At 38.7% G+C, this 22363-nt stretch overlaps 1 protein-coding gene across 1 annotated transcript; it reads right to left on the bottom strand.

The window, feature by feature from the left end:
• Positions 1-238: 238 nt before the first annotated feature.
• LOC149832191 (mitogen-activated protein kinase kinase kinase NPK1-like) lies at positions 239-21560 on the bottom strand. The gene is made up of 8 exons (XM_090014353.1): positions 21279-21560; positions 21122-21163; positions 20594-20728; positions 20430-20510; positions 20244-20321; positions 20026-20108; positions 13705-13742; positions 239-440 (listed from the first exon to the last, which is right to left on the bottom strand). Exons 1-8 carry the CDS (start codon positions 21492-21494, stop codon positions 433-435), a joined length of 681 nt encoding a protein of 226 aa, XP_089870479.1. The 5' UTR covers positions 21495-21560; the 3' UTR covers positions 239-432.
• Positions 21561-22363: the final 803 nt, after the last annotated feature.

Genomic DNA, 22363 nt, shown 5'->3' with positions numbered 1-22363 from the left:
TCCGCTGGTACTAAACGGTGACCACGGCTTGGCGACGGATTTACTTCCGTCGCTATGCCGTCGCTAGATTTATATGAATAGCGACGGATAGTTCCGTCGCTAATCCGTCGCAAACACGAAAAAAAATTAAAAAAAAAATTATTTGAAAATTAAATACCGAGAACAGTACAATTTATATTTCCTGTATAATTTATATTTCCTGTAAATAAAAAACAAACCACACAAAAAATTCCATATAACAAGAATCTACAACAATTAATTGTTCCACCTTAAAATTAACAAGTTTAATTATTTACAATTCAACAATTACAATTAGGAAACATAAAAAAATAGAACTTCTTCAACACAGTTCTCTAATCATCGCCAAGTTTTTGTGTGTCTTCTTGTTCATTGTCTTTATCTGTCCCTTCAGCTCCACTATGCTGATTATCGCTAGCAGCCTACACAAGAAAAGAACAGTCAGTATTGATAAACAAAATATAATGAAATAAATTACACACTATATGTGATTCTATCATGTGCTCATGTGTGATCTAAGGCAATAAAAAAACTTTATATGGGATTCTATCATGCTCATATGCGCTCTAAGGCAGGCAAAAAGTTATATATGTGATTCTATCATGCTCATATGTGTGCTAAGGCAGTCAAAAAATTGAATATGTGATTATAGCATGTTTATATGTGTTCTAAGGCAGCTCGAAAAACTCTATATGTGATTCTACCATGCTCAGATGTGCTTTAAGGCAGGCAAAAAACTATATATGTGATTCGATCATGCTCATATGTGTGCTAAGGCAGTCAAAAAATTGAATATGTGATTATAGCATGCTCATATGTGCTCTAAGGCAGGCAAAGCAAAAAAATTTATATGTGATTCTATCATAAATGATATATGTTCTAAGGCAGTAAAAAAACTTTATATGTGATTTGTGCATGCTCATATGTGTTTTAAGGTAGTCAAAAAACTGAATATGTGACTATAACATGCTCATATGTGTTCTTAGGCAGTCAAAAAACTGAATATGTGATTATAATATGCTCATATGTGCTCTAAGGCAGGCAAAAAAACTTTATATGTGATTATAGCATGCTCATATGTACTCTAAGGCAATAAAAAAACTTTATATGTAATTCTATCATGCTCATATGTGTGCTAAGGCAGTCAAAAAACTGAATATGTGATTATAACATGCTCATATATGTTCTTAGGCAGTCAAAAAACTGAATATGTGATTATAGCATGCTCATATGTGTTCTAAGACAGTCAAAAAAACTTTATATGTGATTATAGCATGCTCATATGTGTTCTAAGGCAGTCAAAAAAGCTTTATATGTGATTCTATCATGCTCATATGTGTTCTTAGGCAGTCAAAAAACTGAATATGTGATTATAGCATGCTCATATGTGCTCTAAGGTAGGCAAAAAATTTTATATGTGATTATAGCATGCTCATATGTGCTCTAAGGCAATAAAAAAACTCTATATGTTATTATAGCATGCTCATATGTGCTCTAAGGCAGGCAAAAAACTCTATATCTGATTCTATCATGCTCATATGTGCTCTAAGGCAGGCAAAAAGTTATATATGTGATTTGATTATGCTCATATGTGTTCTAAGGCAGACAAAAATCTGAATATGTGATTATACCTGAGAGGGACCTGGAATCGAAGATCCCCTGTTCAGAACAAGATTGTTGATCTCATTTCAGAGAAAGGGGGCGACGGTGTCATGAAAGTAGTTATTCAGTGATTCCGTAACGATCTGGCGTACATCATCACCGAAAAGAATAGCCTGCTGCTTGGAGCATATGTCGGTGCAAGAAGTCGGTGAGCCGTAACTGGAAGAAGCAATAACTGGTGAAGTGTTCATATTACTCCCAAACCTGAACACACGACCTTTTTTGGGTTCACCTGCTGCAGTCACCCATGCTGTAGGATCAAATGATGGATGCTGAGTAGCATCATCGCCATATCGCTCTACCATCTGTTGCTCATATGCCTCCTACAAAATAATGTTTAAAGTATTCATTAATAATTAATGATAACATTATGATAACTTGCATATATATTGCAATGATTATTAATAGAATAAATGCATACCGTTGTCGTTCTCGCCTTCTCTGATACGAAGACTCCCGTGGTCTTCCGTTTATGTGTTTCAACAAACACATCCTTATATGGTACACTGCCTCATTTTTCTGCTTCCTGCGAAGTTAAATGACAAAAGATTTAGTACACAAGTTTGCAACAATACTTATAAAATTAATATTATATATTGATGAGTTACCATTTTCTTCAGGTGGCTCCCAAATGTCTTAGATCCACCTATGTGTAGATGGGCTTCGGGCATCTTCGATCGATTTTGTGCAGCCTTCGCAGAGCGATTTCTAAATGCATCTCCTGCCCACTTATCGCACATTTCATCTCAGTAATCTCTCCTGATAGTAATAGGGTCATGGCCCTTCCACAGTAATGGATCATCTACTACGCCAGATGCTTTTTTTGTTGCAGTCTTCATAGTGTGCAGCATGTCTGCAAATCGATTGGCAGCCACCTTCTGCCACACCTTCCTTGCATCATTTTCTTTCACCGTAGTTGCGAAGTGATTCGAAACCTACAAATATTTTCATAAAGTTAGTAGACATTACTTAAATAAATTAAATATGAAACACATTAACTATGAGGAACAACTGTATACCATGAATGAGGACCACAATCTGTCTAACACCTCCTTTGGGTACTCTTTCCATTGAGCAACAGGTCCTGGTAGATATTGAAGAAGTGAATTCCTAATCTCCCGTACTACTTTTTGTGGCTCAAACCTCGTGCTGCACATGAATTGTTACACAGTAAATATCAATATAAAATATTTATAAGATATACAATAATTGAAAACAAAATACTTACGGTCGATTATCGATATACACTATTCGAATGAGTCTTCTTGTGCCAGCCTGAGAAGACTCTGTTTCCTGTGTTGGCTCTTGACTTGTGTGATCAACTGGTGTAGGTGGGTCGTGTACAGGCACAACATCATCTGTAAAAAAATACGTTAGAAATTTTCAGAATGCGCATTTGAACTAATCAAGCATCCAATTAGTTATATGATATATCTATCACAGGAGCCCGTGAAGATGAAGGCCGAGCCTGGCTACTACTGGATGAGCGACCACTATAACCTCCATGAACCATATTCTAACAAATAACATATGTCATACAATACATTCAAATAATTCACATCAAGTATTACAATGCATTCAAGTCATTCACATCAAGCATTGCAATGCATTCAAATCATTCACATCAAGTATTACAATGCATTCAAATAATTCAAATCATTCACATCAAGTATTGCAATAATTCAAATCATTCATTGCATAAATTATAATACATTCAAATAATTAAAATCATTCACATCAAGTATTGCAATGCATTCGAATCATTCATATCAAGTATTACAATACATTCAAATAATTCAAATCATTCACATCAAGTATTATAATGCATTCAAATCATTCGTATCAAGTATCACAATAAATTCAAATAAAATTTTTAATCATTCACATCAAGTGTTACAATACAACTCATGCATTTGCATCAAGTATTACAATACATTCAAATAATTCAAATCATTTACATCAAGTATTGCAATGCATTCGAATCATTCGTATCAAGTATTACAATACATTCAAATAAATTTTTTAATCATTCACACCAAGTATTGCAATGCATTTGAATCATTCGTATCAAGTATTACAATACATTCAAATAAAAATTTTAATCATTCACACCAAGTATTGCAATACAACTCACATCAAGTACTGCAATGCATTTAAATAGAGGTTTGTAGTATAAGATTTTGCTCACTAGCTTGAGAATTATTCCTCGTCACTAGTTTGACTTTCTTCTTCTTCATTATTTGCCCATCCACTTGGTACATCATTTGGATCACATTCCTCTATGAATGTTTCATCGGCCAATGGAGATATGACATGCATATCATGCGCAACATCATGACCATAAGCAAAGTCATAGACATCATCTGATTGATAGTAATCATTGTCTTCAGCTAACTCATCTTCTTGTAACTGATCATACTCGGGGTATAATTTGGACTTCACCTTGCAAACTACCCACCATTCATTTCTATCTGACTTTTTTATACTCGGATATGAAGTATAATAAACTTGTTGAGCTTGCGAGGCTAATATGAATGGTTCATATGTTCCAAACCTGGATTTATGATTCACCTCCACAATGCTTGAAGCTTTGTCGAGTCTTGTTGCAGTTGGATCAAACCAATGACACTTGAATATCGTAACCCTGTTATTCATGCCTAAGTAAGTCAACCCCATTATTTCCTCTATAACACCGTAGTAATCATGTTCATTTTCACCGTAGCTGCTATCCTTGACACACACGCCACTATTTATCATTGATTTGTTTATACCGTAGTCTTTTGTATGGAATCGATAACCATTCACCCGTGCATCAAAATCGTTTCTAAATTCTTCTCCATGAAACATTCAGTTCTGATAATCACTCACAAAACCCTTCCTGTATAGGTGATGTCTAACGCCATGAGGTTCTACAAATCGATTATTCTTACAAATCTTGCAGGGACACCTAATCCGACCTGTGGGATCCACTGTACTGACACTTGCCGTTGTAAATTCAATAAAACTGTCAACACCATCCATATATTCATGCGATAACTCATTGTCCACTATCCTATGGTACATCCATTCACGGTTTGCAGTCATTTTGTCGTATGATGTTACGAATAGTATCCTAACCAGTTAAAAGAGAACCATCAGAATGCTATGATGAAGAAAATATCAAATTTATCATGCAATATATGATGTCATACAATCACAAGAATTATGATGCATGCATTGATAACTTAATATTTTCATGTGCAAACTATTCATGACACAAAACATTCATTTGAAGCATGCTTTCAGTATACAATTTCACATGGAAGACATAATCAAATTGAAAGTAACTACATGCAAGCATGGATACAATCACATCAAACATTGCAATACATCGAAATCATTCATATCAAACAAATGTCAAACATGTACCTGCAGCAAACACACTTCATTATCCCATTAACTACTACCATGCCTAGCATGGACTCCGTACTCCAAAAATAAGAATACTTCAATATTCATACATTAAAATCATGCTCAGCATGATCTCCAAACTCCAACAAAGCAGTCCTAGATATCAACAACTAAGTGAGTGTGTGAACAATAAAGTGTTATATTCAATAAATTAAATAACATGTGATGCGCTTGCATCACTTACTCACCACAGGTATTTACCCGATTTGCATTGTTTTTGTCACTTACTTACCACGGGTGGCGGGGCACAAGCGAGTTCCGTTGAGAAATCTGCAAAAAACATTCTGTTAAAATGAAGTCACCACCTGCCGAAAAAAAAAAAACAAGAGGCAGATGCAGTTTCACAGAACGCAGGGGGCGACCCCTTTGCCGAAAACGTAGGGGGGCGACCCCCTGCCGGAAATGCAGGGGGCCGACCCCCTGCGACGTGCTGCCGAAAACGCAGAGGGGCGACCCCTTGTCGGAAAAGCAAGGGGGCGATGCGGCCCCCTGCTGCCGGAAATGCAGGGGGTCAACCCCTTGCCGGAAACACAGGGAAAGCGACCCCCTGCTGCCGGAAACGCAGGGGGGTCGACCCCCTGATGCCGGAAATGCAGGGGGGTCGACCCCTTGCCGGAAATGCAGGGGGTCGACCCCCTGCCGAAAACACAGGGGGGGTGACCCCCTGCTGTCGGAAACGCAGGGGGGTCGACCCCCAACCGAAAACACAGGGGGGGAGACCCCCTGCTGCCGGAAACGCAGGGGAGTCGACCCCCTTCTGCCGGAAATGCAGGGGGGTCGACCCCTTGCCGGAAACGCAGAGGGGTTGACCCCCTGCTGCCGGAAATGCAGGGGGGTCATCCCTCTGCTGCTGGAAATGCAGGGGGGTCGACCCCCTGCCGGAAACGCAGGGGGTCGACCCCCGATCGAAAACGCAGGGGGGGCGACCCCCTGCCTGCCGGAAATGTAAGGGGTCGACCCCCTGCCGACGGAAGCGATTACCTGCGCGTCGCCGGGCGGTGACGGGAGGCTGACGGGGAGCGTCGGCTGGCGAGCGGTGGACGGTGGGGGCCGGATAGAGGCCGATTGACGGCGGGCGGGAGCAAGACAGCGAAACAGGAAAAGAGAAAGAGGGATGGGATTAGGGATTTACGCAACATTTAGCGACGGAATAATTTCGTCGCTAAGCCATCGTAAATCAAAATACCAAAATAGCAACGGAATATATTATGTCGCTAAGCCGTCGCTAATTAGCGACGGATTAGCGACGACAAAATTCCCTCTCTAAATCCTTCGCTAAAATGGTTTTCTTGTATTAAGAATTAGCGACAAAAAATTGATGTCGCTAATCCGTCGCTAATTAGCGACGGATTAGCGATGAAAGTTGTTTCCTCGCTAATCCGTCGCGAATTAGCGACAGATTCATGAAGAAAGGTTTCTCTAACTAATCTGTCGCTAATTAGCGACGGAAAAATTTCATCGCTAATTATCAATTTTCTTGTAGTGTTCCCTAGATGATCTTATGGTAGCCATTGCCATTGAAGAAGAGCATAGAAGCCAGAAACAGATTATGATGCCAATTGAACAACCTAAGGTGAACATGATGACCGGATCTTTTAAGGGCAATGGACAAAAATCGAAATCTGCAATGAAAAACCAGTTTAAACCTAAGGCCAAAAGCCAGAAAAAGGCAAAGAACAAACTGTGCTGGAACTGTGGACAGATTGGGCACTGGGCTAAGGAATGTCCTTCCAAGAAGGTCAAAGCTCATGGAACCACAGATGGAACACCTCAAGTCAACATGGTGACTGAGGTAGTTGGGACCAGTATTGGGTATGTTTCTGTTAACCCGTAAATCTATCACGTTTATAAGCCGACAGAGTGGCTTGTTGACACTGGGGCTAATGTGCACATTTGTGCTGATAAGTCTGTCTTTATCTCATACCAAGTTGCTGTAGGCAGATCCGTGACTATGGGCAATTCAACGGTTGCAAAGGTGTTAGGGATTGGACGCGTGGATCTGAAGTTTCCTTTAGAACGAGTTCTGTCTTTACACAAAGTGCACCATGTGCCTGTAGTTAGAAGGAACATTCTAAGTGGTTCATGTCTTGTTAGAGAGGGTTATGAATTTAACTTTAAATGTAATAGAGTTGTTATTTTACATTCTAGAACCTTTATTGGCAAGGGGTATTTAGATGATGGTTTGTTTAAACTTCGTGTTGAACATGTTTGCAGTGATAAATTAGATAATGATGTTTGTTTTGATTCATTGGCTAATGTTGCATATAATATAAAATCATCTAATTTGTGGCATAATAGATTAGGTCATGTGAATTTCAATTCTGTGAAACGCATGATGTACTTGAAAATGATTCCTGAGCATTCCATTGATAAAACTAAAAAATGTGAAATTTGTGTGCAAGCAAAACAATGTAAGAAACCTTTTCATACAATTGTTAGAGATTCTGAAATTTTGGATCTGGTGCACACAGATATCTGTGAGTTTAATGGAGTGTTAACCAAAAATCATAAAAAGTATTTTATCACTTTTATAGATGATGGCACTAAATACTGTTATTTGCATATGATAAAATCAAAAGATGAAGCTTTTGATAAGTTTCTTACTTTTAAGAATGAAGCAGAAACACAATCTGGTAGAAAACTTAAAAGATTGAGGTCTGATAGAGGGGGAGAATATACTTCTAATAAACTCGATGAATATTGCAAGTCTGTAGGCATAGTTCATGAGTTTACTGCTCCATATTCTCCTCAATCCAATGAGATTGCAGAAAGAAAGAATAGAATCCTAACTGACATAATAAATGCTCTACTTGGGAGTTCTGGATTACCTACCTATATGTGGGGGGATGCTTTGAATACGGCTTGTCATATTCTGAATATAGTTCTTCAAAAGCATAAGGACAGTAGCTTTGTTGAACTCTAGAGAAATAGGAAAGCTAGCTTGAAATACCTTAAAGTGTGAGGGTGCCTTGCTAAGGTACTTGTCCCAGAGCACAATAAGAAGAAGTTGGGTCCTAAAACAGTAGATGCTGTCTTTTTGGGTTATGTAGAGAACAACTATGCCTACAAGTTCTTAGTAATTAAGTCTGAGATATCTGACATGGATGTAAACTTTATTGTTGAGCTTCGAAAAGCTACATTCTTTGAGGATGTATTTCTCATGAAAGTTGGTGTACCTCAGGATCGTTCTTCTTTAGATATACCTTCAACTTCTAGTTCCATTCCCGAACATGTGGAAAGGATGACAGATGTGGGGGTAGAACCATCTTGTTCCCATCCTAAACCCATTGAGTCTGAGGAAGTGGTTGAACCTAGAAGGAGCAAGAGACAACGGATTACCAGAGATTTGGGAAGTGATTTTATCACTTACCTTATCGAGAATGATCCTCTCACTTTCTGAGATGCAATGGCTTCACCTGAAGCAAGGCATTGGAAAGACGTCATAAAGAGTGAAATGGACTCCATTGTCTCTAATGGCACTTGGGAACTTGTTGACCTCCCTCGTGGTAGTTCCACCATTGGGTGCAAATGGATCTTTAAAAAGAAGTTGAAACCAGATGGATCCATTGACAAGTACAATGCGAGACTGGTTGCCAAGAGGTTCAAACAAAAGGTGTGAATAAATTATTTTGATACCTATTCTCCAGTTACACGGATGACCACTATTAGGGTGCTTATTGCACTGGCTTCCATTTATGATCTCTCAGTTCATCAAATGAACGTGAAGACCGCTTTCTTGCATGGCGATCTTGAAGAAGAGATCTATATGGATCAACCTGAGGGTTATGTGGCTCCTAGTAATGAAGATAAAGTTTGTAGAGTTGTTAAGTCATTATATGGACTAAAACAAGCCCCTAAACAATGGCATGAGAAGTTTGATAATATTATTTTAGCATTTGTCTTTGTTGTCAATGAATCTGATAAGTGTGTTTATTGCAAAGTTAAAAGTGATGGTTGTATTATTTTACGCTTGTATGTAGATGGCATTCTATTGTTTGGTTCCAATATAAGAATTGTGAATGAGACAAAGTCGTTTCTTAGTAGTAAGTTTGATATGAAGGATATGGGTGTTGCAAATGTGATCTTAGGCTTAAAGCTGACGCGTTCAGCTGAGGGAATAGCCATTTCTTAATCTCACTTTGTTGAGAAAGTACTTGTGAAATTTGGTTATAACCAAGGGAGATCTGTAGAAACTCCATATGACCCTTCTATCCCTCTTCATAAGAATACGACTGGTGTTCATGTGTCTCAATTAAGGTATTCCCAGATTATTGGAAGTTTGATGTATCTTGCAAATTGCACGAGACCGGATATTTCGTTCTCCGTGACAAAATTAAGTAGATACACAAGTTGTCCAAATCGCACTCATTGGAAGGCATTGGACAGGGTACTTAGATACCTGAAAGGAACCATTTTCTTGAGTTTGCATTACAAAAGATTCTCTACAGTCCTTGAGGGATATAGTGATGCGAGCTGGATAGCCATGAACTCTGGAAGTCACAGGCATCATCTGATTGATAGTAATCACTGTCTTCAGCTAACTCATCTTCCTGTAACTGATCATACTCGGGGTATAGTTTGAATTTCACCTTGCAAACTGCCCACCATTCATTTCTATCTGACTTTTTTATACTCGGATATGAAGTATAATAAACTTGTTGAGCTTGCGATGCTAATATGAATGGTTCATATGTTCCAAACCTGGATTTATGATTCACCTCCACAATGCCTGAAGCTTTGTCGAGTCTTGTTGCAGTTGGATCAAACCAATGACACTTGAATATCGTAACCCTGTTATTCATGCCTAAGTAAGTCAACTCCATTATTTCTTCTATAACACCGTAGTAATCATGTTCATTTTCACCGTAGCTGCTACCCTTGACACACACGCCACTATTTATCGTTGATTTGTTTATACCGTAGTCTTTTGTATGGAATCAATAACCATTTACGATATACCCGTTGTAGCATTGCACAACTTTGGTCGGACCATTTTCTAAATCACATATTCCTTGATCTTTAACATCACCATTGCGAACCTACGCACAAACATAAACAATGATTGTGATCACGATCAATTAAGTAACTTAGTGTTGTTTATAAGTACAAAATTTATGTTAGCTTCTTTACCAACTGTTTCAACCACTCCACAAACTTAGTTTCACGTTCTTTTTGTACTTCTGCATCAGTGAGATGTGAAACTTCATTTCGCAACTCCAGATCAAATCATCTGCAAACCACAAATACTTATATTACCGAGTCATATATCCACATATAGAACATAAAAGGATTTATAATTGAGTTGCATATACATATACTTACTCGATGTATGGGTCGATTGCTGAGCAATTAAAAAGAATATAGATGTGTGCTGCATCTTGCTCTCGATCTGTCAATAGCCTTGATCGGCAACTACCAAATGCATGCCCAAGTGGTTGAAATATCGACAGCTTGTCAGCTACAGTTACTTGTTCTCCATCATCGTTACGGGGCGGGCATGTGTAACGTGTTGGAATATGAGGTTCGAAGTACATAGATGAGAAATTTGAAATCTCTTCTAAAGTGTACGCCTCACAAATAGAGCCTTCTACTCTTGCTTTATTACGAACCTTTTTTTTTAGGTCGAACATGCATCTGACAAGAATATACATTTCAAAATTTAAATATCTGTCATTAAAGAGACAAATATAAAAAAACATATACCTTTCAAATGGGTACATCCATCGATATTGCACAGGGCCACCAACCCTTAGTTCATATGGCAGATGTATGATCAAATGTTCCATAACATCGAAAAATGCTGGCGGAAATATCTTTTCTAACAGACAAACAGTGGTGATGACAGAGTCCTCGAGATTCTTTACATCTGATACAACGACCTCCGATGCGCACAATGTTCTGAAAAATCCACTCAACTCAGACAATACCCCCCATATACGTTTGTCTAACATATCATGGAATGCTAGGGGTATCAATCGTTGCATAAAGATATGACAATCATGGCTCTTCAACCCATATAACTGTCCATCGTCAATCTTCACAGCCTGAGCAATGTTAGAGACATATCCATCTGGAAATCTCAGTTGTCTCAACCATTGACATACATGTTTTATTTGATCAGGTCCGAGCACGTACTTCGCCTTTGGTTTCAGTACTTTGCCATTATACTCTTTGAGTTCCAATTCTGGTCTTTTACATATTAATTTTAAATCCATATGGGCCTTCGGATTATCCTTCGTTTTTCCTTTAATATTCATTACTGTATTGAACACATTATCAAACACATTTTTCTCTACATGCATCACATCCAAATTATGTCGTATCAATAAGGTCGGCCAATACTGTAGTTCCCAAAAAATAGATTTTTTCGTCCAATTGTGATCCTTCCCAAATCCACGGAAGGGTGTAGGACTGCGGGCATCTGTTAATACATCTGGAAAGTATCGCAATCTTCTTAGAATCTCTATGCCAGACAATCTTGAGGATGGACCTTCCGTTTCAGTTGTGCCTGCTGTAAATGCATTCTTTTGACGTCGGAACGGATGATCGCTGGGTAGAAATCGACGATGGCAATCAAACCAGCAAGGCTTCCTTCCATGCCTCAATCTAAAAGCTTTGGAATCCTCCATGCAGTACGGACAAGCCAACCTCCCATGTGTGCTCTAACCAGATAACATACCATATGCAGGGAAGTCACTGATTGTCCATAGAACAGCGGCCTTCATGTTGAAATTTTGTTTTTTGTGGGCATCATACGTGGTAACACCGTCATCCCACAGTACTTTTAATTCATCAATCAATGGCCTTAGATATACATCAATATTTTGGCTAGGTGAGGTCAGACCAGGGATCAACAGAGACAAGAAAAGATTTGGACATTTCATACACAAGCTTGGTGGAAGGTTGTATGGAGTTACAAATACTGACCAGCATGAGTATGGAGTTGATCTACCCCCAAATGGATTAAATTCATCTGTACATAGACCGAGTCTAACATTTCGCACTTCCATTGCAAAGTTCTGATGAGTACGATCAAAGTGCTTCCAAGCTTCAGCGTCAACAGGATGCGTGATCTTGTTTTCATCATGTCGAACTTTATTTGCATGCCATCTCATGTGTTTAGCTGTCCTTGAAGACATATACAATCGCTGCAATCTAGGATTGATAGGAAAGTAGCGGAGCGACTTGTATGAAACTTCCTTTGATCTCGTGCTACCATTGCCTCTTGTCTTTGGCTTGAACCGAGGATGCCCACATGACGGGCATGATATGTCATTTTCCTGCTCCTTGAAATACAACATGCAGTGATTTGGACAAGTATCAATCATTTTGTAACCCATACCTAGAGTGTTGACCATAACTTTCGCACGATAGAAATTTTGTGGCAATTTCTCATCTTTAGGCAACATGCTCTTCACAATCATGCACAAACGGTCAAAACATGATTGACTTAAATTATACTCGGACTTCAAATTCATTAGTTGAAGAACTGCAGACAAGATAGTGTGACTCTCACAACCGTTCCAAAGTGGCTCATCAGCATCTCTAAGTAAATCATAAAATCTACTAGCTGCATCGTTTGGTGATTCTTCATCTACGATAGTTCTTACATCACTAGAACTCATAGCAGAACCTAGTTCTGTTCCTGCAGCATCAAATATCAAATTCGTATATGGATTATCGTGCACCACATTCACCCGTGCATCAAAATCGTTTCTAAATTCTTCTCCATGAAATGTTCAGTTCTGATAATCACTCACAAAACCCTTCCTGTATAGGTGATGTCTAACGCCATGAGGTTCTACAAATCGATTATTCTTACAAATCTTGCAGGGACACCTAATCCGACCTGTGGGATCTACCGTACTGACACTTGTCGTTGTAAATTCAATAAAACTATCGACACCATCCATATATTCATGCGATAACTCATTGTCCACTAACCTACGGTACATCCATTCACGGTTTGCAGTCATTCTGTCGTATGATGTTACGAATAGTATCCTAACCAGTTAAAAGAGAACCATCAGAATGTTATGATGAACAAAATATCAAATTTATCATGCAATATATGATGTCATACAATCACAAGAATTATGATGCATGCATTGATAACTTAATATTTTCATGTGCAAACTATTCATGACACGATACATTCATTTGAAGCATGCTTTCAGTATACAATTTCACATGGAAGACATAATCAAATTGAAAGTAACAACATGTAAGTATGGATACAATCACATCAAACATTGCAATACATCGAAATAATTCATATCAAACAAATGTCAAACATGTACCTGCAGCAAACACACTTCAATATCCCACTAACTACTACCATGCATAGCATGGACTCCGTACTCCAAAAATAAGAACACTTCTATTCTCATACATTAAAATCATGCTCAGCATGATCTCCGAACTCCAACAAAGCAGTCCTAGATATCAACAACTAAGTGAGTGTGTGAACAATAAAGTGTTACATTCAATAAATTAAATAACATGTGATGCGCTTGCATCACTTACTCACCACGGGTATTTACCCGATTTGTATTGTTTTTGTCACTTACTTACCACGAGTGGCGGGGCACAAGCGAGTTCCGTTGAGAAATCTGCAAAAAACACTGTGTTAAAATGAATATTGAAGCTAATTAGGGAAACACAAACACTTATGCAATGCAAAAAACAACTAAACTGTTGATGATATATCTAATGATGAAATGCGATGAAATAAAGTGAAAAAGAAACATTGATGATATATTTTTTTAAACTAGCGTCTTCCCCTAAAAAAAAGGGAGAAAAATTATAAGTGCACTCTGAACCTTGTTTTTGAAGCTTGAACATCAATGTGCACAACTCAACTTGCAATCTATTTTTCTTTTCTTGTTTTCATAAATGTGGACGTAAATCAACATCAGAAATTTTTAGAATTGAATAATGAGAAGTTTTCAAAGTTAATAATCTGTATAATAATAATAATAATAACACAAAAAAAAACATTATTATTAAGCACATTAGTGGTAAGTCGATTTAGAAGGTACATGACCATGTGAAAAGCTTCATTCAGAAAAAGTTTTGGGACTCCATTGTTTTCTGAGGTCTAGGAAATTGTTGGTGTCTCCAATTCTCTATTGGGCAATTGTCAAATAGGTTCCAACCTTACACTGTAAATCCTTCATCATCCAGACATCTACCCATTAAATGCAGAAAAAGCAATCATATCATTGAAAGGCAAACTATGAATTCATAGCATATACTAGAAACGTAAATTTATCAAATTACACAAGCATCACACACTTGTTGAAAGCTAAGTTCCTCGTGTTGTCCATTACAAATCAATGACTACCTAGTAGTAACAATCAGAAACTAGACAAGTTCTAAATTTTAACCACCTTACCTTCCACATAAAACAAAAGTAAGGTTCTTTTCAAAGAAAAAGAAAAAATTTATTAGAAAGAGAGAATATGATATTCATTTTTTCATTTAGCCATTTGAAATTTTAGCATATTTCTCAAGAGGCTCAATGTAACAACACCAAAAGTGTACGGGCAAGACAACAAATAACCCTTGGGATAAACAAGAAAAACAGAATCAACAAGATAAAGAAAATGGTAGGTAGAATCTCTTAAAATGTAGAAAATTTATAAACTTGAATTTGTATTGTTGCAAGTAAAAAAGTGTAAATTTACTGCTAAATTGGAAGTATATGATACATGAAAGATCAACATGCTAATTGTATACTTCAGTGACACCAATGAGCAGCCAGCTTGCCGAAAACAACAGCAAATCATAACAAAAAAAAAAGACATATCAAGTCCAAATAAAGCACACAACACCTGAAATCACCACAATCTTGATAAATATATTTCATTCAGGACAATTTGCTAAGAAGATGAATTGGAAGGAAGGACTTCCTAAAGTTGAGGGTGCCATGATCCTTTACAGTCGATTGCTGCATAATACACAGAACCAACAATATTTCCAATACCGTTTCTCATTGTAATATCAGACAGCAAAAAGACTGGCATCAATCCTCAAAGAAAGATTCAGTTGTCAAGCTAGGCAACACGTGAAAATAAAGAAAATCTACACAAAAAAATCATTCAGATCTAGTCCATTTAGATCTAAATTAGTTAGCCAACTATCTCAAATACACAAGGAATCCACAAAACCAGATAACAGACATGAGTGCATAAAATTTTGCATTCTGGAGGTCCTGGAAATGGTTCAGAGGCCTCAGAAGTAAAGAAACACTAACGACAAATGAAGAAGAAGAAGAAGAAGAAGAAGAAGAAGAAGAAGAAGAAGAAGATTACCTGTGCGTCGTCGGGCGGTGGCGGGAGGTTGACGGGGAGCGGCAGCTGGCGAGCGCCGGCTGGCGAGCGGTGGACGGGGAGCGGCGGCTGGCGAGCGACGGCGGCCGGACGGTGGCGAGAGCCGACGGGCGGCGGGCGGGAGAGGGTGGCGGGCGGGAGCAATACAGCGAAACAGGACAAAGAGAAAGAGGGATAGGATTAGGGATTTACGCGACATTTAGCGACGGAAACATTCCGTCGCTAAGCCGTCGCTAAATCAAAATACAAAAAAAGCGACGGAATATATTTTGTCGCTACGCCGTCGCTAATTAGCGACGGATTAGCGACGACAGAGTTCCCTCTCTAAATCCATCGCTAAAATGGTGTTCTTGTAATAAAAAGTAGCGACAAAAAATGCAGTCGCTAATCCGTCGCTAAGTAGCGACAGATTAGCGATAAAATTTGTTTCTTCGCTAATCCGTCGCGAATTAGCGACAGATTCTATCTCTAGCTAATCTGTCGCTAATTAGCGACGGAAAAAATCCGTCGCTAATTTCCGTCGCTAATTAACAATTTTCTTGTAGTGACTACATGAATCAAACCCAAACCATAGCCTGTAAAACCATATATTTTATCATTTTCACATTGAAAAATTATGGGTCTTAATCGAAACTCGTCAGGTGTGAGTCTAATATAAAATTTCATAAACTCCACCTGGGTCCATGTATTAATCAGAATTTCAAATCCGAACTCGGATCTTAATCGGGTCTTCTTATTTATCACCGTACTCAAACCCTATAAGGTTTGGTTTGGATCGTTCATACCGCTTGTTGGTACCCACAAAATATCAAAACCCTTTTAATCAAAAGCAAGCTCTTCTCCCTTACCCAAAACCTAGACCACGAGTTGTTTTTTCTCTGTATTGATTCCTCACCATTCTAGACCAACCCACAAGCAAAATGAAGATGCCTTCTGCATTTACCACCATCGTTGTTTCTGCTGTGACACTCTTTTCTCTGAAATTAATAATTAGAAAATGAAACTCTGAAAGGGTGGCTTCACGAAGCAAATGACTCTTCATCTTTTGCATCCTCACCATCATCACCAAAAGATGGTGGAACAAAGTTTGAAGTATTTCTCAATTTCAGAGGGGAAGATACCCGCAAGGGTTTAACTGGCCATCTCTATCAAGCCTTAAAAGACAAGGGTGAAGTTGTTGAAGGGTCAGAGGGTGGATGAATTATTTGGGTACATCGATAGATTCGAGATCTTTGTGCCCATCTTCTCAAGGCATCACGCCGATTCAGAGTGGTGCTTGAAGGAGATTGCCAAGACCATAGAGTGTGGGAAGATGACATGTTCTTTGATGTAGATCCAACGGATGTTGGGCATCAAAGTGAGCCATTTGAATCATCATTCAAACACCAACAAAAAAAAATAAGAAGTTGGTTCAAGGGGAGGTGCAAAAGTGTATAGATCGTTGCTCCCCTCGGGAGCTGATTGGTTCCCTAAGTGCGTGTTATGGGCAAAGGGCCTTTCTCCAAGATCTCGGGTCTTGGCTTGGTTAATTTTGCATGATAGGGTTCAGACCCATAATTATTTAAAGAAGTTGGGTTTTCAGTTACCTAGCTGGTGTGTGCTTTGTCAAGCTACTGAAGAAACTACCTTTCATTTATTTTGGTACTGCCTAATCTTCGTCGTCCTCTTTATTAGAACGTGGAGATCTCCGAATGTGATTGTCAAAGAGGAGTCTTTCGTGCTTGATCTGCTCCTGTGCCCTGTTCAGATTAGACGATGCAAGCGGTGGAAGTTGATCTGGAAGACGTGGTTGCTTACTACTTGGTGGTTTGTTTGGATGGCGCGCAATGATGCTATTTTCTGACAAATTCTGATCGTCCTTAATAATCTTGTCCATGAAATCTTGATTGATGTATATGTTATTCTGTGTATGCATCTTAGAGACCTCTCCTCCCATCTGATTAACGTTCACTCATCGATGCCTTCTAGTCTAGCGGATCCTGATTGAGCTCGGCTTTGTTTTTTGTTGCTATCTGTCTGTAGTTTTTTTTCTTTAGCTTCTTATTTTTCTATTTTCTATTTCTGTTTTCTTTCTCGTTAGGTTCATGGGTTCAACATTTTATTGATCTTCATGAGTGGTAATGCTGGTTGGCTCATACGTCACAGGATGCATGCGCAAACTTCCTTCAGCTAAAATATGGTCTAATTGATTCGCTTGTTGTTCGTTGGGGGACTCATGGACCATACACATCGCATTTGAGGAAAATGTGGTTTAGGGCATTGTGTTTGTTTCTTGACAGGGATTTGGACATGGAGGTAGACGGATCTTGGCTTCAATGGGCAGTCTCGAATACGGGAGTTTTCCAAGTCCACAAAGTCTAATGTTCTCTTTTACCTCCAGGTCAGGGCTGGATCCCCAACAATGCTTTATGGGTGAAGGAACTATCTCCGAGGACCAAGGTATTGGATTGGTTGATTCTTCATGACCGGATACAAACCCATAATAATATCAAGAGGATGGATTTTCAGTTTCCCAGTTGGTGTGTACTTTGTCAACAGGCTGAAGAAACTACACAACATCTTTTTTGGTCGTGTGACGTGTTTCAAGAATTGTTTTCTAAAACTTGGAGGGCTCCATCAGTTGTTGTGCGAGAGGGCTGCTTCACGTTAGATCTTATCCTCGGCCCTGCTATAATTGGACGCGAAAAGAAGTGGAGGACTATTTGGAGAGTTTGGTTATTTACAGTGTGGTGGTTCATATGGATGGCCAGAAATGATGCTACTTTTCGGGATGTCCCATTCAACCTTAACTGTTTGACCCATAGGGTCTTGGCTGATGTGTATGCTATCTGACGCATATATCTCAAAGACCTGCCTCTGCCACCAACTGATCCTCATACAAATGTTTGTGGTCCTGGATAAGTGTTTTGTTTTATGTTATTGGTGTTCTCATGTTATGCTGTTGTGTTTGTGCTTGTGGGTCTCAATGCTTTGTTGAGTTTCACTTTTAAGTAACATTGATCGCTTTTCGTCTCTCTCTCTCTCTCTCTCTCTCCAATGCTGCCAAGCTCCAGCTGCCCGGCCAAATGGCCGTAGTGACACAACCTATTCTCTGTCTCACCAGTGGTAGGTGAGTAGAGACCCAGACTCTCCACTATCTTCTTTCCTGCTGTCTCTCCTAGCTACACGTCTGTCGCGTGGTTGCCAATAGCTCTGGCGACTTGCACAACTTGACGGCCACTCGCGGTGGCTAGTGGCTAAAATAATTTGAATCTTATTACAATGGTCCATATTTGTAAATTCGGGTTCCTACAATTTTGATGCAAGAGGACCACAAAAGGGATTCATACTTTTTCCTTGGCACAAGAAAAATCCAATGCCCAAAGAATAATCTTTATTATCATGATCTTAGACATAGTCACAACAATGAAATCTCTAAACATAGAAAAAATAAGAAAAAGAGGGGAGTAACAATATAATAAATTTGATATCATAGAAATTGTAATAACTTTTATTTAAAAAAAGAAATGTGCATGTTCTTAAGGATTCGCGAGTCCTGAAATAAGAAGGTCTACAAGCTGATAAAGTTAAAAGGATTTGCGATAATAACAAATCCAACACCATGTTGGATAGAGTCAAAAGCTTAACATTTGTACCTACTTATATGGAGATAAAATATCGATCTACCAAAAAATCAGTTGAACCCAAAAAGATTCTAGATAAAAGGAATCAAATTGCATCGGTTCATGTGATTATCGATAAGGAGCAGAGTCTGTCGGCTATTGAGAAGAATCCATTTCAATTAAAGAAAACCGATATTATCAAATCTCCTAAAATAAAGGAATTGGTTGCTCATGAGGAGGAAGATCCACGTATGGAAAATACAAGTGTTATCAAGAACAAGGTTGTTAAATGTGTTAAGGCGAAGAGAGGCGTTGAGCTTGTTATGAAGCAAGGCGTAAGCCTCGAGGCGTTAAAGCGTAAGCTTCATGATCAACATATTGAGACTCAATAGAAAGTTTTGCTTTTCTGCTACTGCCATATTTATACTAACAAAATATATTGTTTTGCTTAAAAAACACATTGCAAAGGAATATTGGGTTCAATTACATGACTGCATTGAAAAAAAAAAGATAAGAAAAATTTTTGCAGTTTATTTGTAATCATCAATTGGTTTGTTTGAAAAACTTCATAGACTAAAAGGTAACAGTGTTTGCCAAAACATATACACATGCCTATTTGAGGAAGCATGCCAGGAAAAATGCATAAGACATTAAATTCACCTGCACATGGATAAGTTGGTTTGTTTCATTGTGAATATTAAATCTAGGGTAATCAACACACATACAACATATGGATATTCCTGCATGTGCAGGCCATAAAAAGCAAAAGCTTTTGGTATGGAATAAACTGTTTTTATAGCATTCAATCCTTAAAATATGTTAAGACTGCAAAATTGATAATGATAAAAGCCACAAGTGAAGTGAGATGTCATTAGAAAATGAAGCTAACTCAGGAAACATTTTTGTTTCCACTAAAATCTCAAACTATGAAAAATACAGAGGTTTCATAGCAGTCTTACAAGCCATGCCCAGTCTGAAGAATAACTTCTGGAGCCATCCAGTAGGGGGTCCCTTTCATTGACTTGGCCCCTGATATGGTTGCCTATCATACCCAGAAGTGCTAATGAATTAGTGGCCCATAGGTTATAATGGCAATGGTTAAGCAACCATAAAAGGGTAGGAGTACGCACACCCACATTTATCAAAAGCAAAAAAAAAATGTAGAATCTGAAAATACCAGTTCAGCTACTTGTTTAGAAGCACCAAAATCAGCTAGCTTGATGCAACCTTTATTATCAACTAGAATATTTGCACCCTGAAATCCAAAGACATCTTCAAAGACCGATAATCAAAGTCGAGCAGTTAAAAAATAAAGGCAACAGAAAATAAATTCGATCACAAAAACATTTTCAAACAACAAAACCTTGATGTCTCTATGGATGACTCCTTTTCCATGGAGATACTCCAGTCCTTGAAGCAGTTGTTTCGTATACAATCGTATAACCTGTAGATGCATCCAATCACAAGAATAGCTTAAACATTCAGAATTTAGAAAGTAAACAATGAAGGGGAAGAGTAAACACTTACAGGTTCCAAAAAAGAGTCAAACTTCCCAAGAAGGGATGCTATGGATCCACCAGGAACAAATTCCAACAGAATAATTAAGGCTTCCTCTTCTCTAGTTGTGCCTAGAATAACTTCTTTAAGTTCCCTAATATGAGCCTAGAATCCCAAGCCAAATACAAAAACCACCATAAAGAAAAATAGAGAATTTCAAGATCCCAATATTGAATAGGAAAAGAAATCGCAAGGTCCAAAGAAAAGCAATCACCCCTCCTCTCGTAGCAAGGAAAACAATGAAAAATGAATCTGGCTCGCATAGCAATTCCCAAAAAGAATTAGCTTATACTATTCGATCAGCAGAGTAAGCAGGAATTGCACAACAGATGAAGTGTGTTGCTTGGTAAACAAAAAAGACAACTGAATTTCGTGCGGAGATCATTCAGAGCTTGGAATTGCTATGATCGTTAAGAGAATTAACAAAAAAAAAAACGGAAAATGTGAAAAGAACAAAAGTTAATAAAAAACAGGAACAAGAGCAAACTGACTTCTTACTTGCGCTTTTTCGTTGGACACATTGTTGACGGCGATCAAAACCTGAAAAACATATAGAAGAAACACTCGAATTCAAGAAACCGCAAAAGCCAGTATCAGGAACGAAGAGAAGCCCTATACTAAAGAGAGAAAAAAATGATTGGCAAAATACGCTGACCTGCTTGACAGCAAGAAGCTCTCCTGAATCGAGATTCATGTCCATGTAGACACGGCCATACGCTCTGCACCCGATGATCTCCCCCTTGCGCCACCAGATCGGCATCACAACAACCTCGAGGAGGGGCTGTGGTAACGGCGACGGCGACCCTGATGCCGGGGATCTTTGGAGTAACCCAATCTGCGACCGTCTTACGCAGTTCCGGACCCCTTTCATCAGGCTCGCATCTTTGCCGACATCGGGCAAGGCACTCAGAGAGACGAGATGTACATGATGCGTACGCCCTCCCCCCTCTTCAGTGTTTTACTTTTATATTTGTGGGTTGTACATGATGGGTACGCCTTCGAATAGAAGCGGGCCTCGAAGTGAGGCGCACGCTTCACTCATGTGAAGCGTGCGCTTCGAGTCTGCAAATGCTTCACTACAGTGCTTCGGTACTTTGAGGTTGTGCTTCACCTCTAAGGCATACGCTTCAGGTACTGTGGCGTACGCCTCTCACAACACTGATCAAGAAGACTCAAATGACTCAAACTGATATTATCAAAACTCCTAAAATGAAGGAATCAGTTGCTCATGAGATCTTTTAGCCATAATGTTTTTGTGTCTTCTATTATTTAAGCACATGTATGACTCACCACAAAAATTACAAAAGTTTTGTTTCTCTCTTGTTGTGGACTTAAGATATCTATATCCGAACCATGCATATCTTGCATTCTCTTTCGTTTTATCTTTTTCTTTTCTCTTTATGGTATTAGAGCCAATGAAGTGATTCTTTGCATCTCGTTTTCCATGGCTTCCTCGTTAGCCTACCCATATCTGTGACACTAAATATGTCAAATTTTGTCTCCTTTAAGCTAACTCACTCTAATTTTCTCTTGTGAAGAACTCAGATCATGGCTTTGATTGAAAGCCAAGACATGAAGGGTTCCTTTCCAATGAGACACTCATGACACTTGTCGTGATTAACATTGATGCTAATTCTGAATTAGAAGAGGTCCTGAATCCTCAGTACTCAGTCTGAAAAAAGATTGGATTAATGAAACCTTGTCCAAAAGAGTTCTCAGACTTGTAATCAGATTGGAGAC

Source organism: Nuphar pumila, chromosome 7 (assembly GCF_984573655.1).
Source record: "Nuphar pumila chromosome 7, dmNupPumi1.hap1.1, whole genome shotgun sequence".
Classification (NCBI taxonomy): domain Eukaryota; kingdom Viridiplantae; phylum Streptophyta; class Magnoliopsida; order Nymphaeales; family Nymphaeaceae; genus Nuphar; species Nuphar pumila.
Note: the sequence above shows the minus strand (reverse complement) of the source record. Positions and strands in the feature narration are given on the sequence as shown.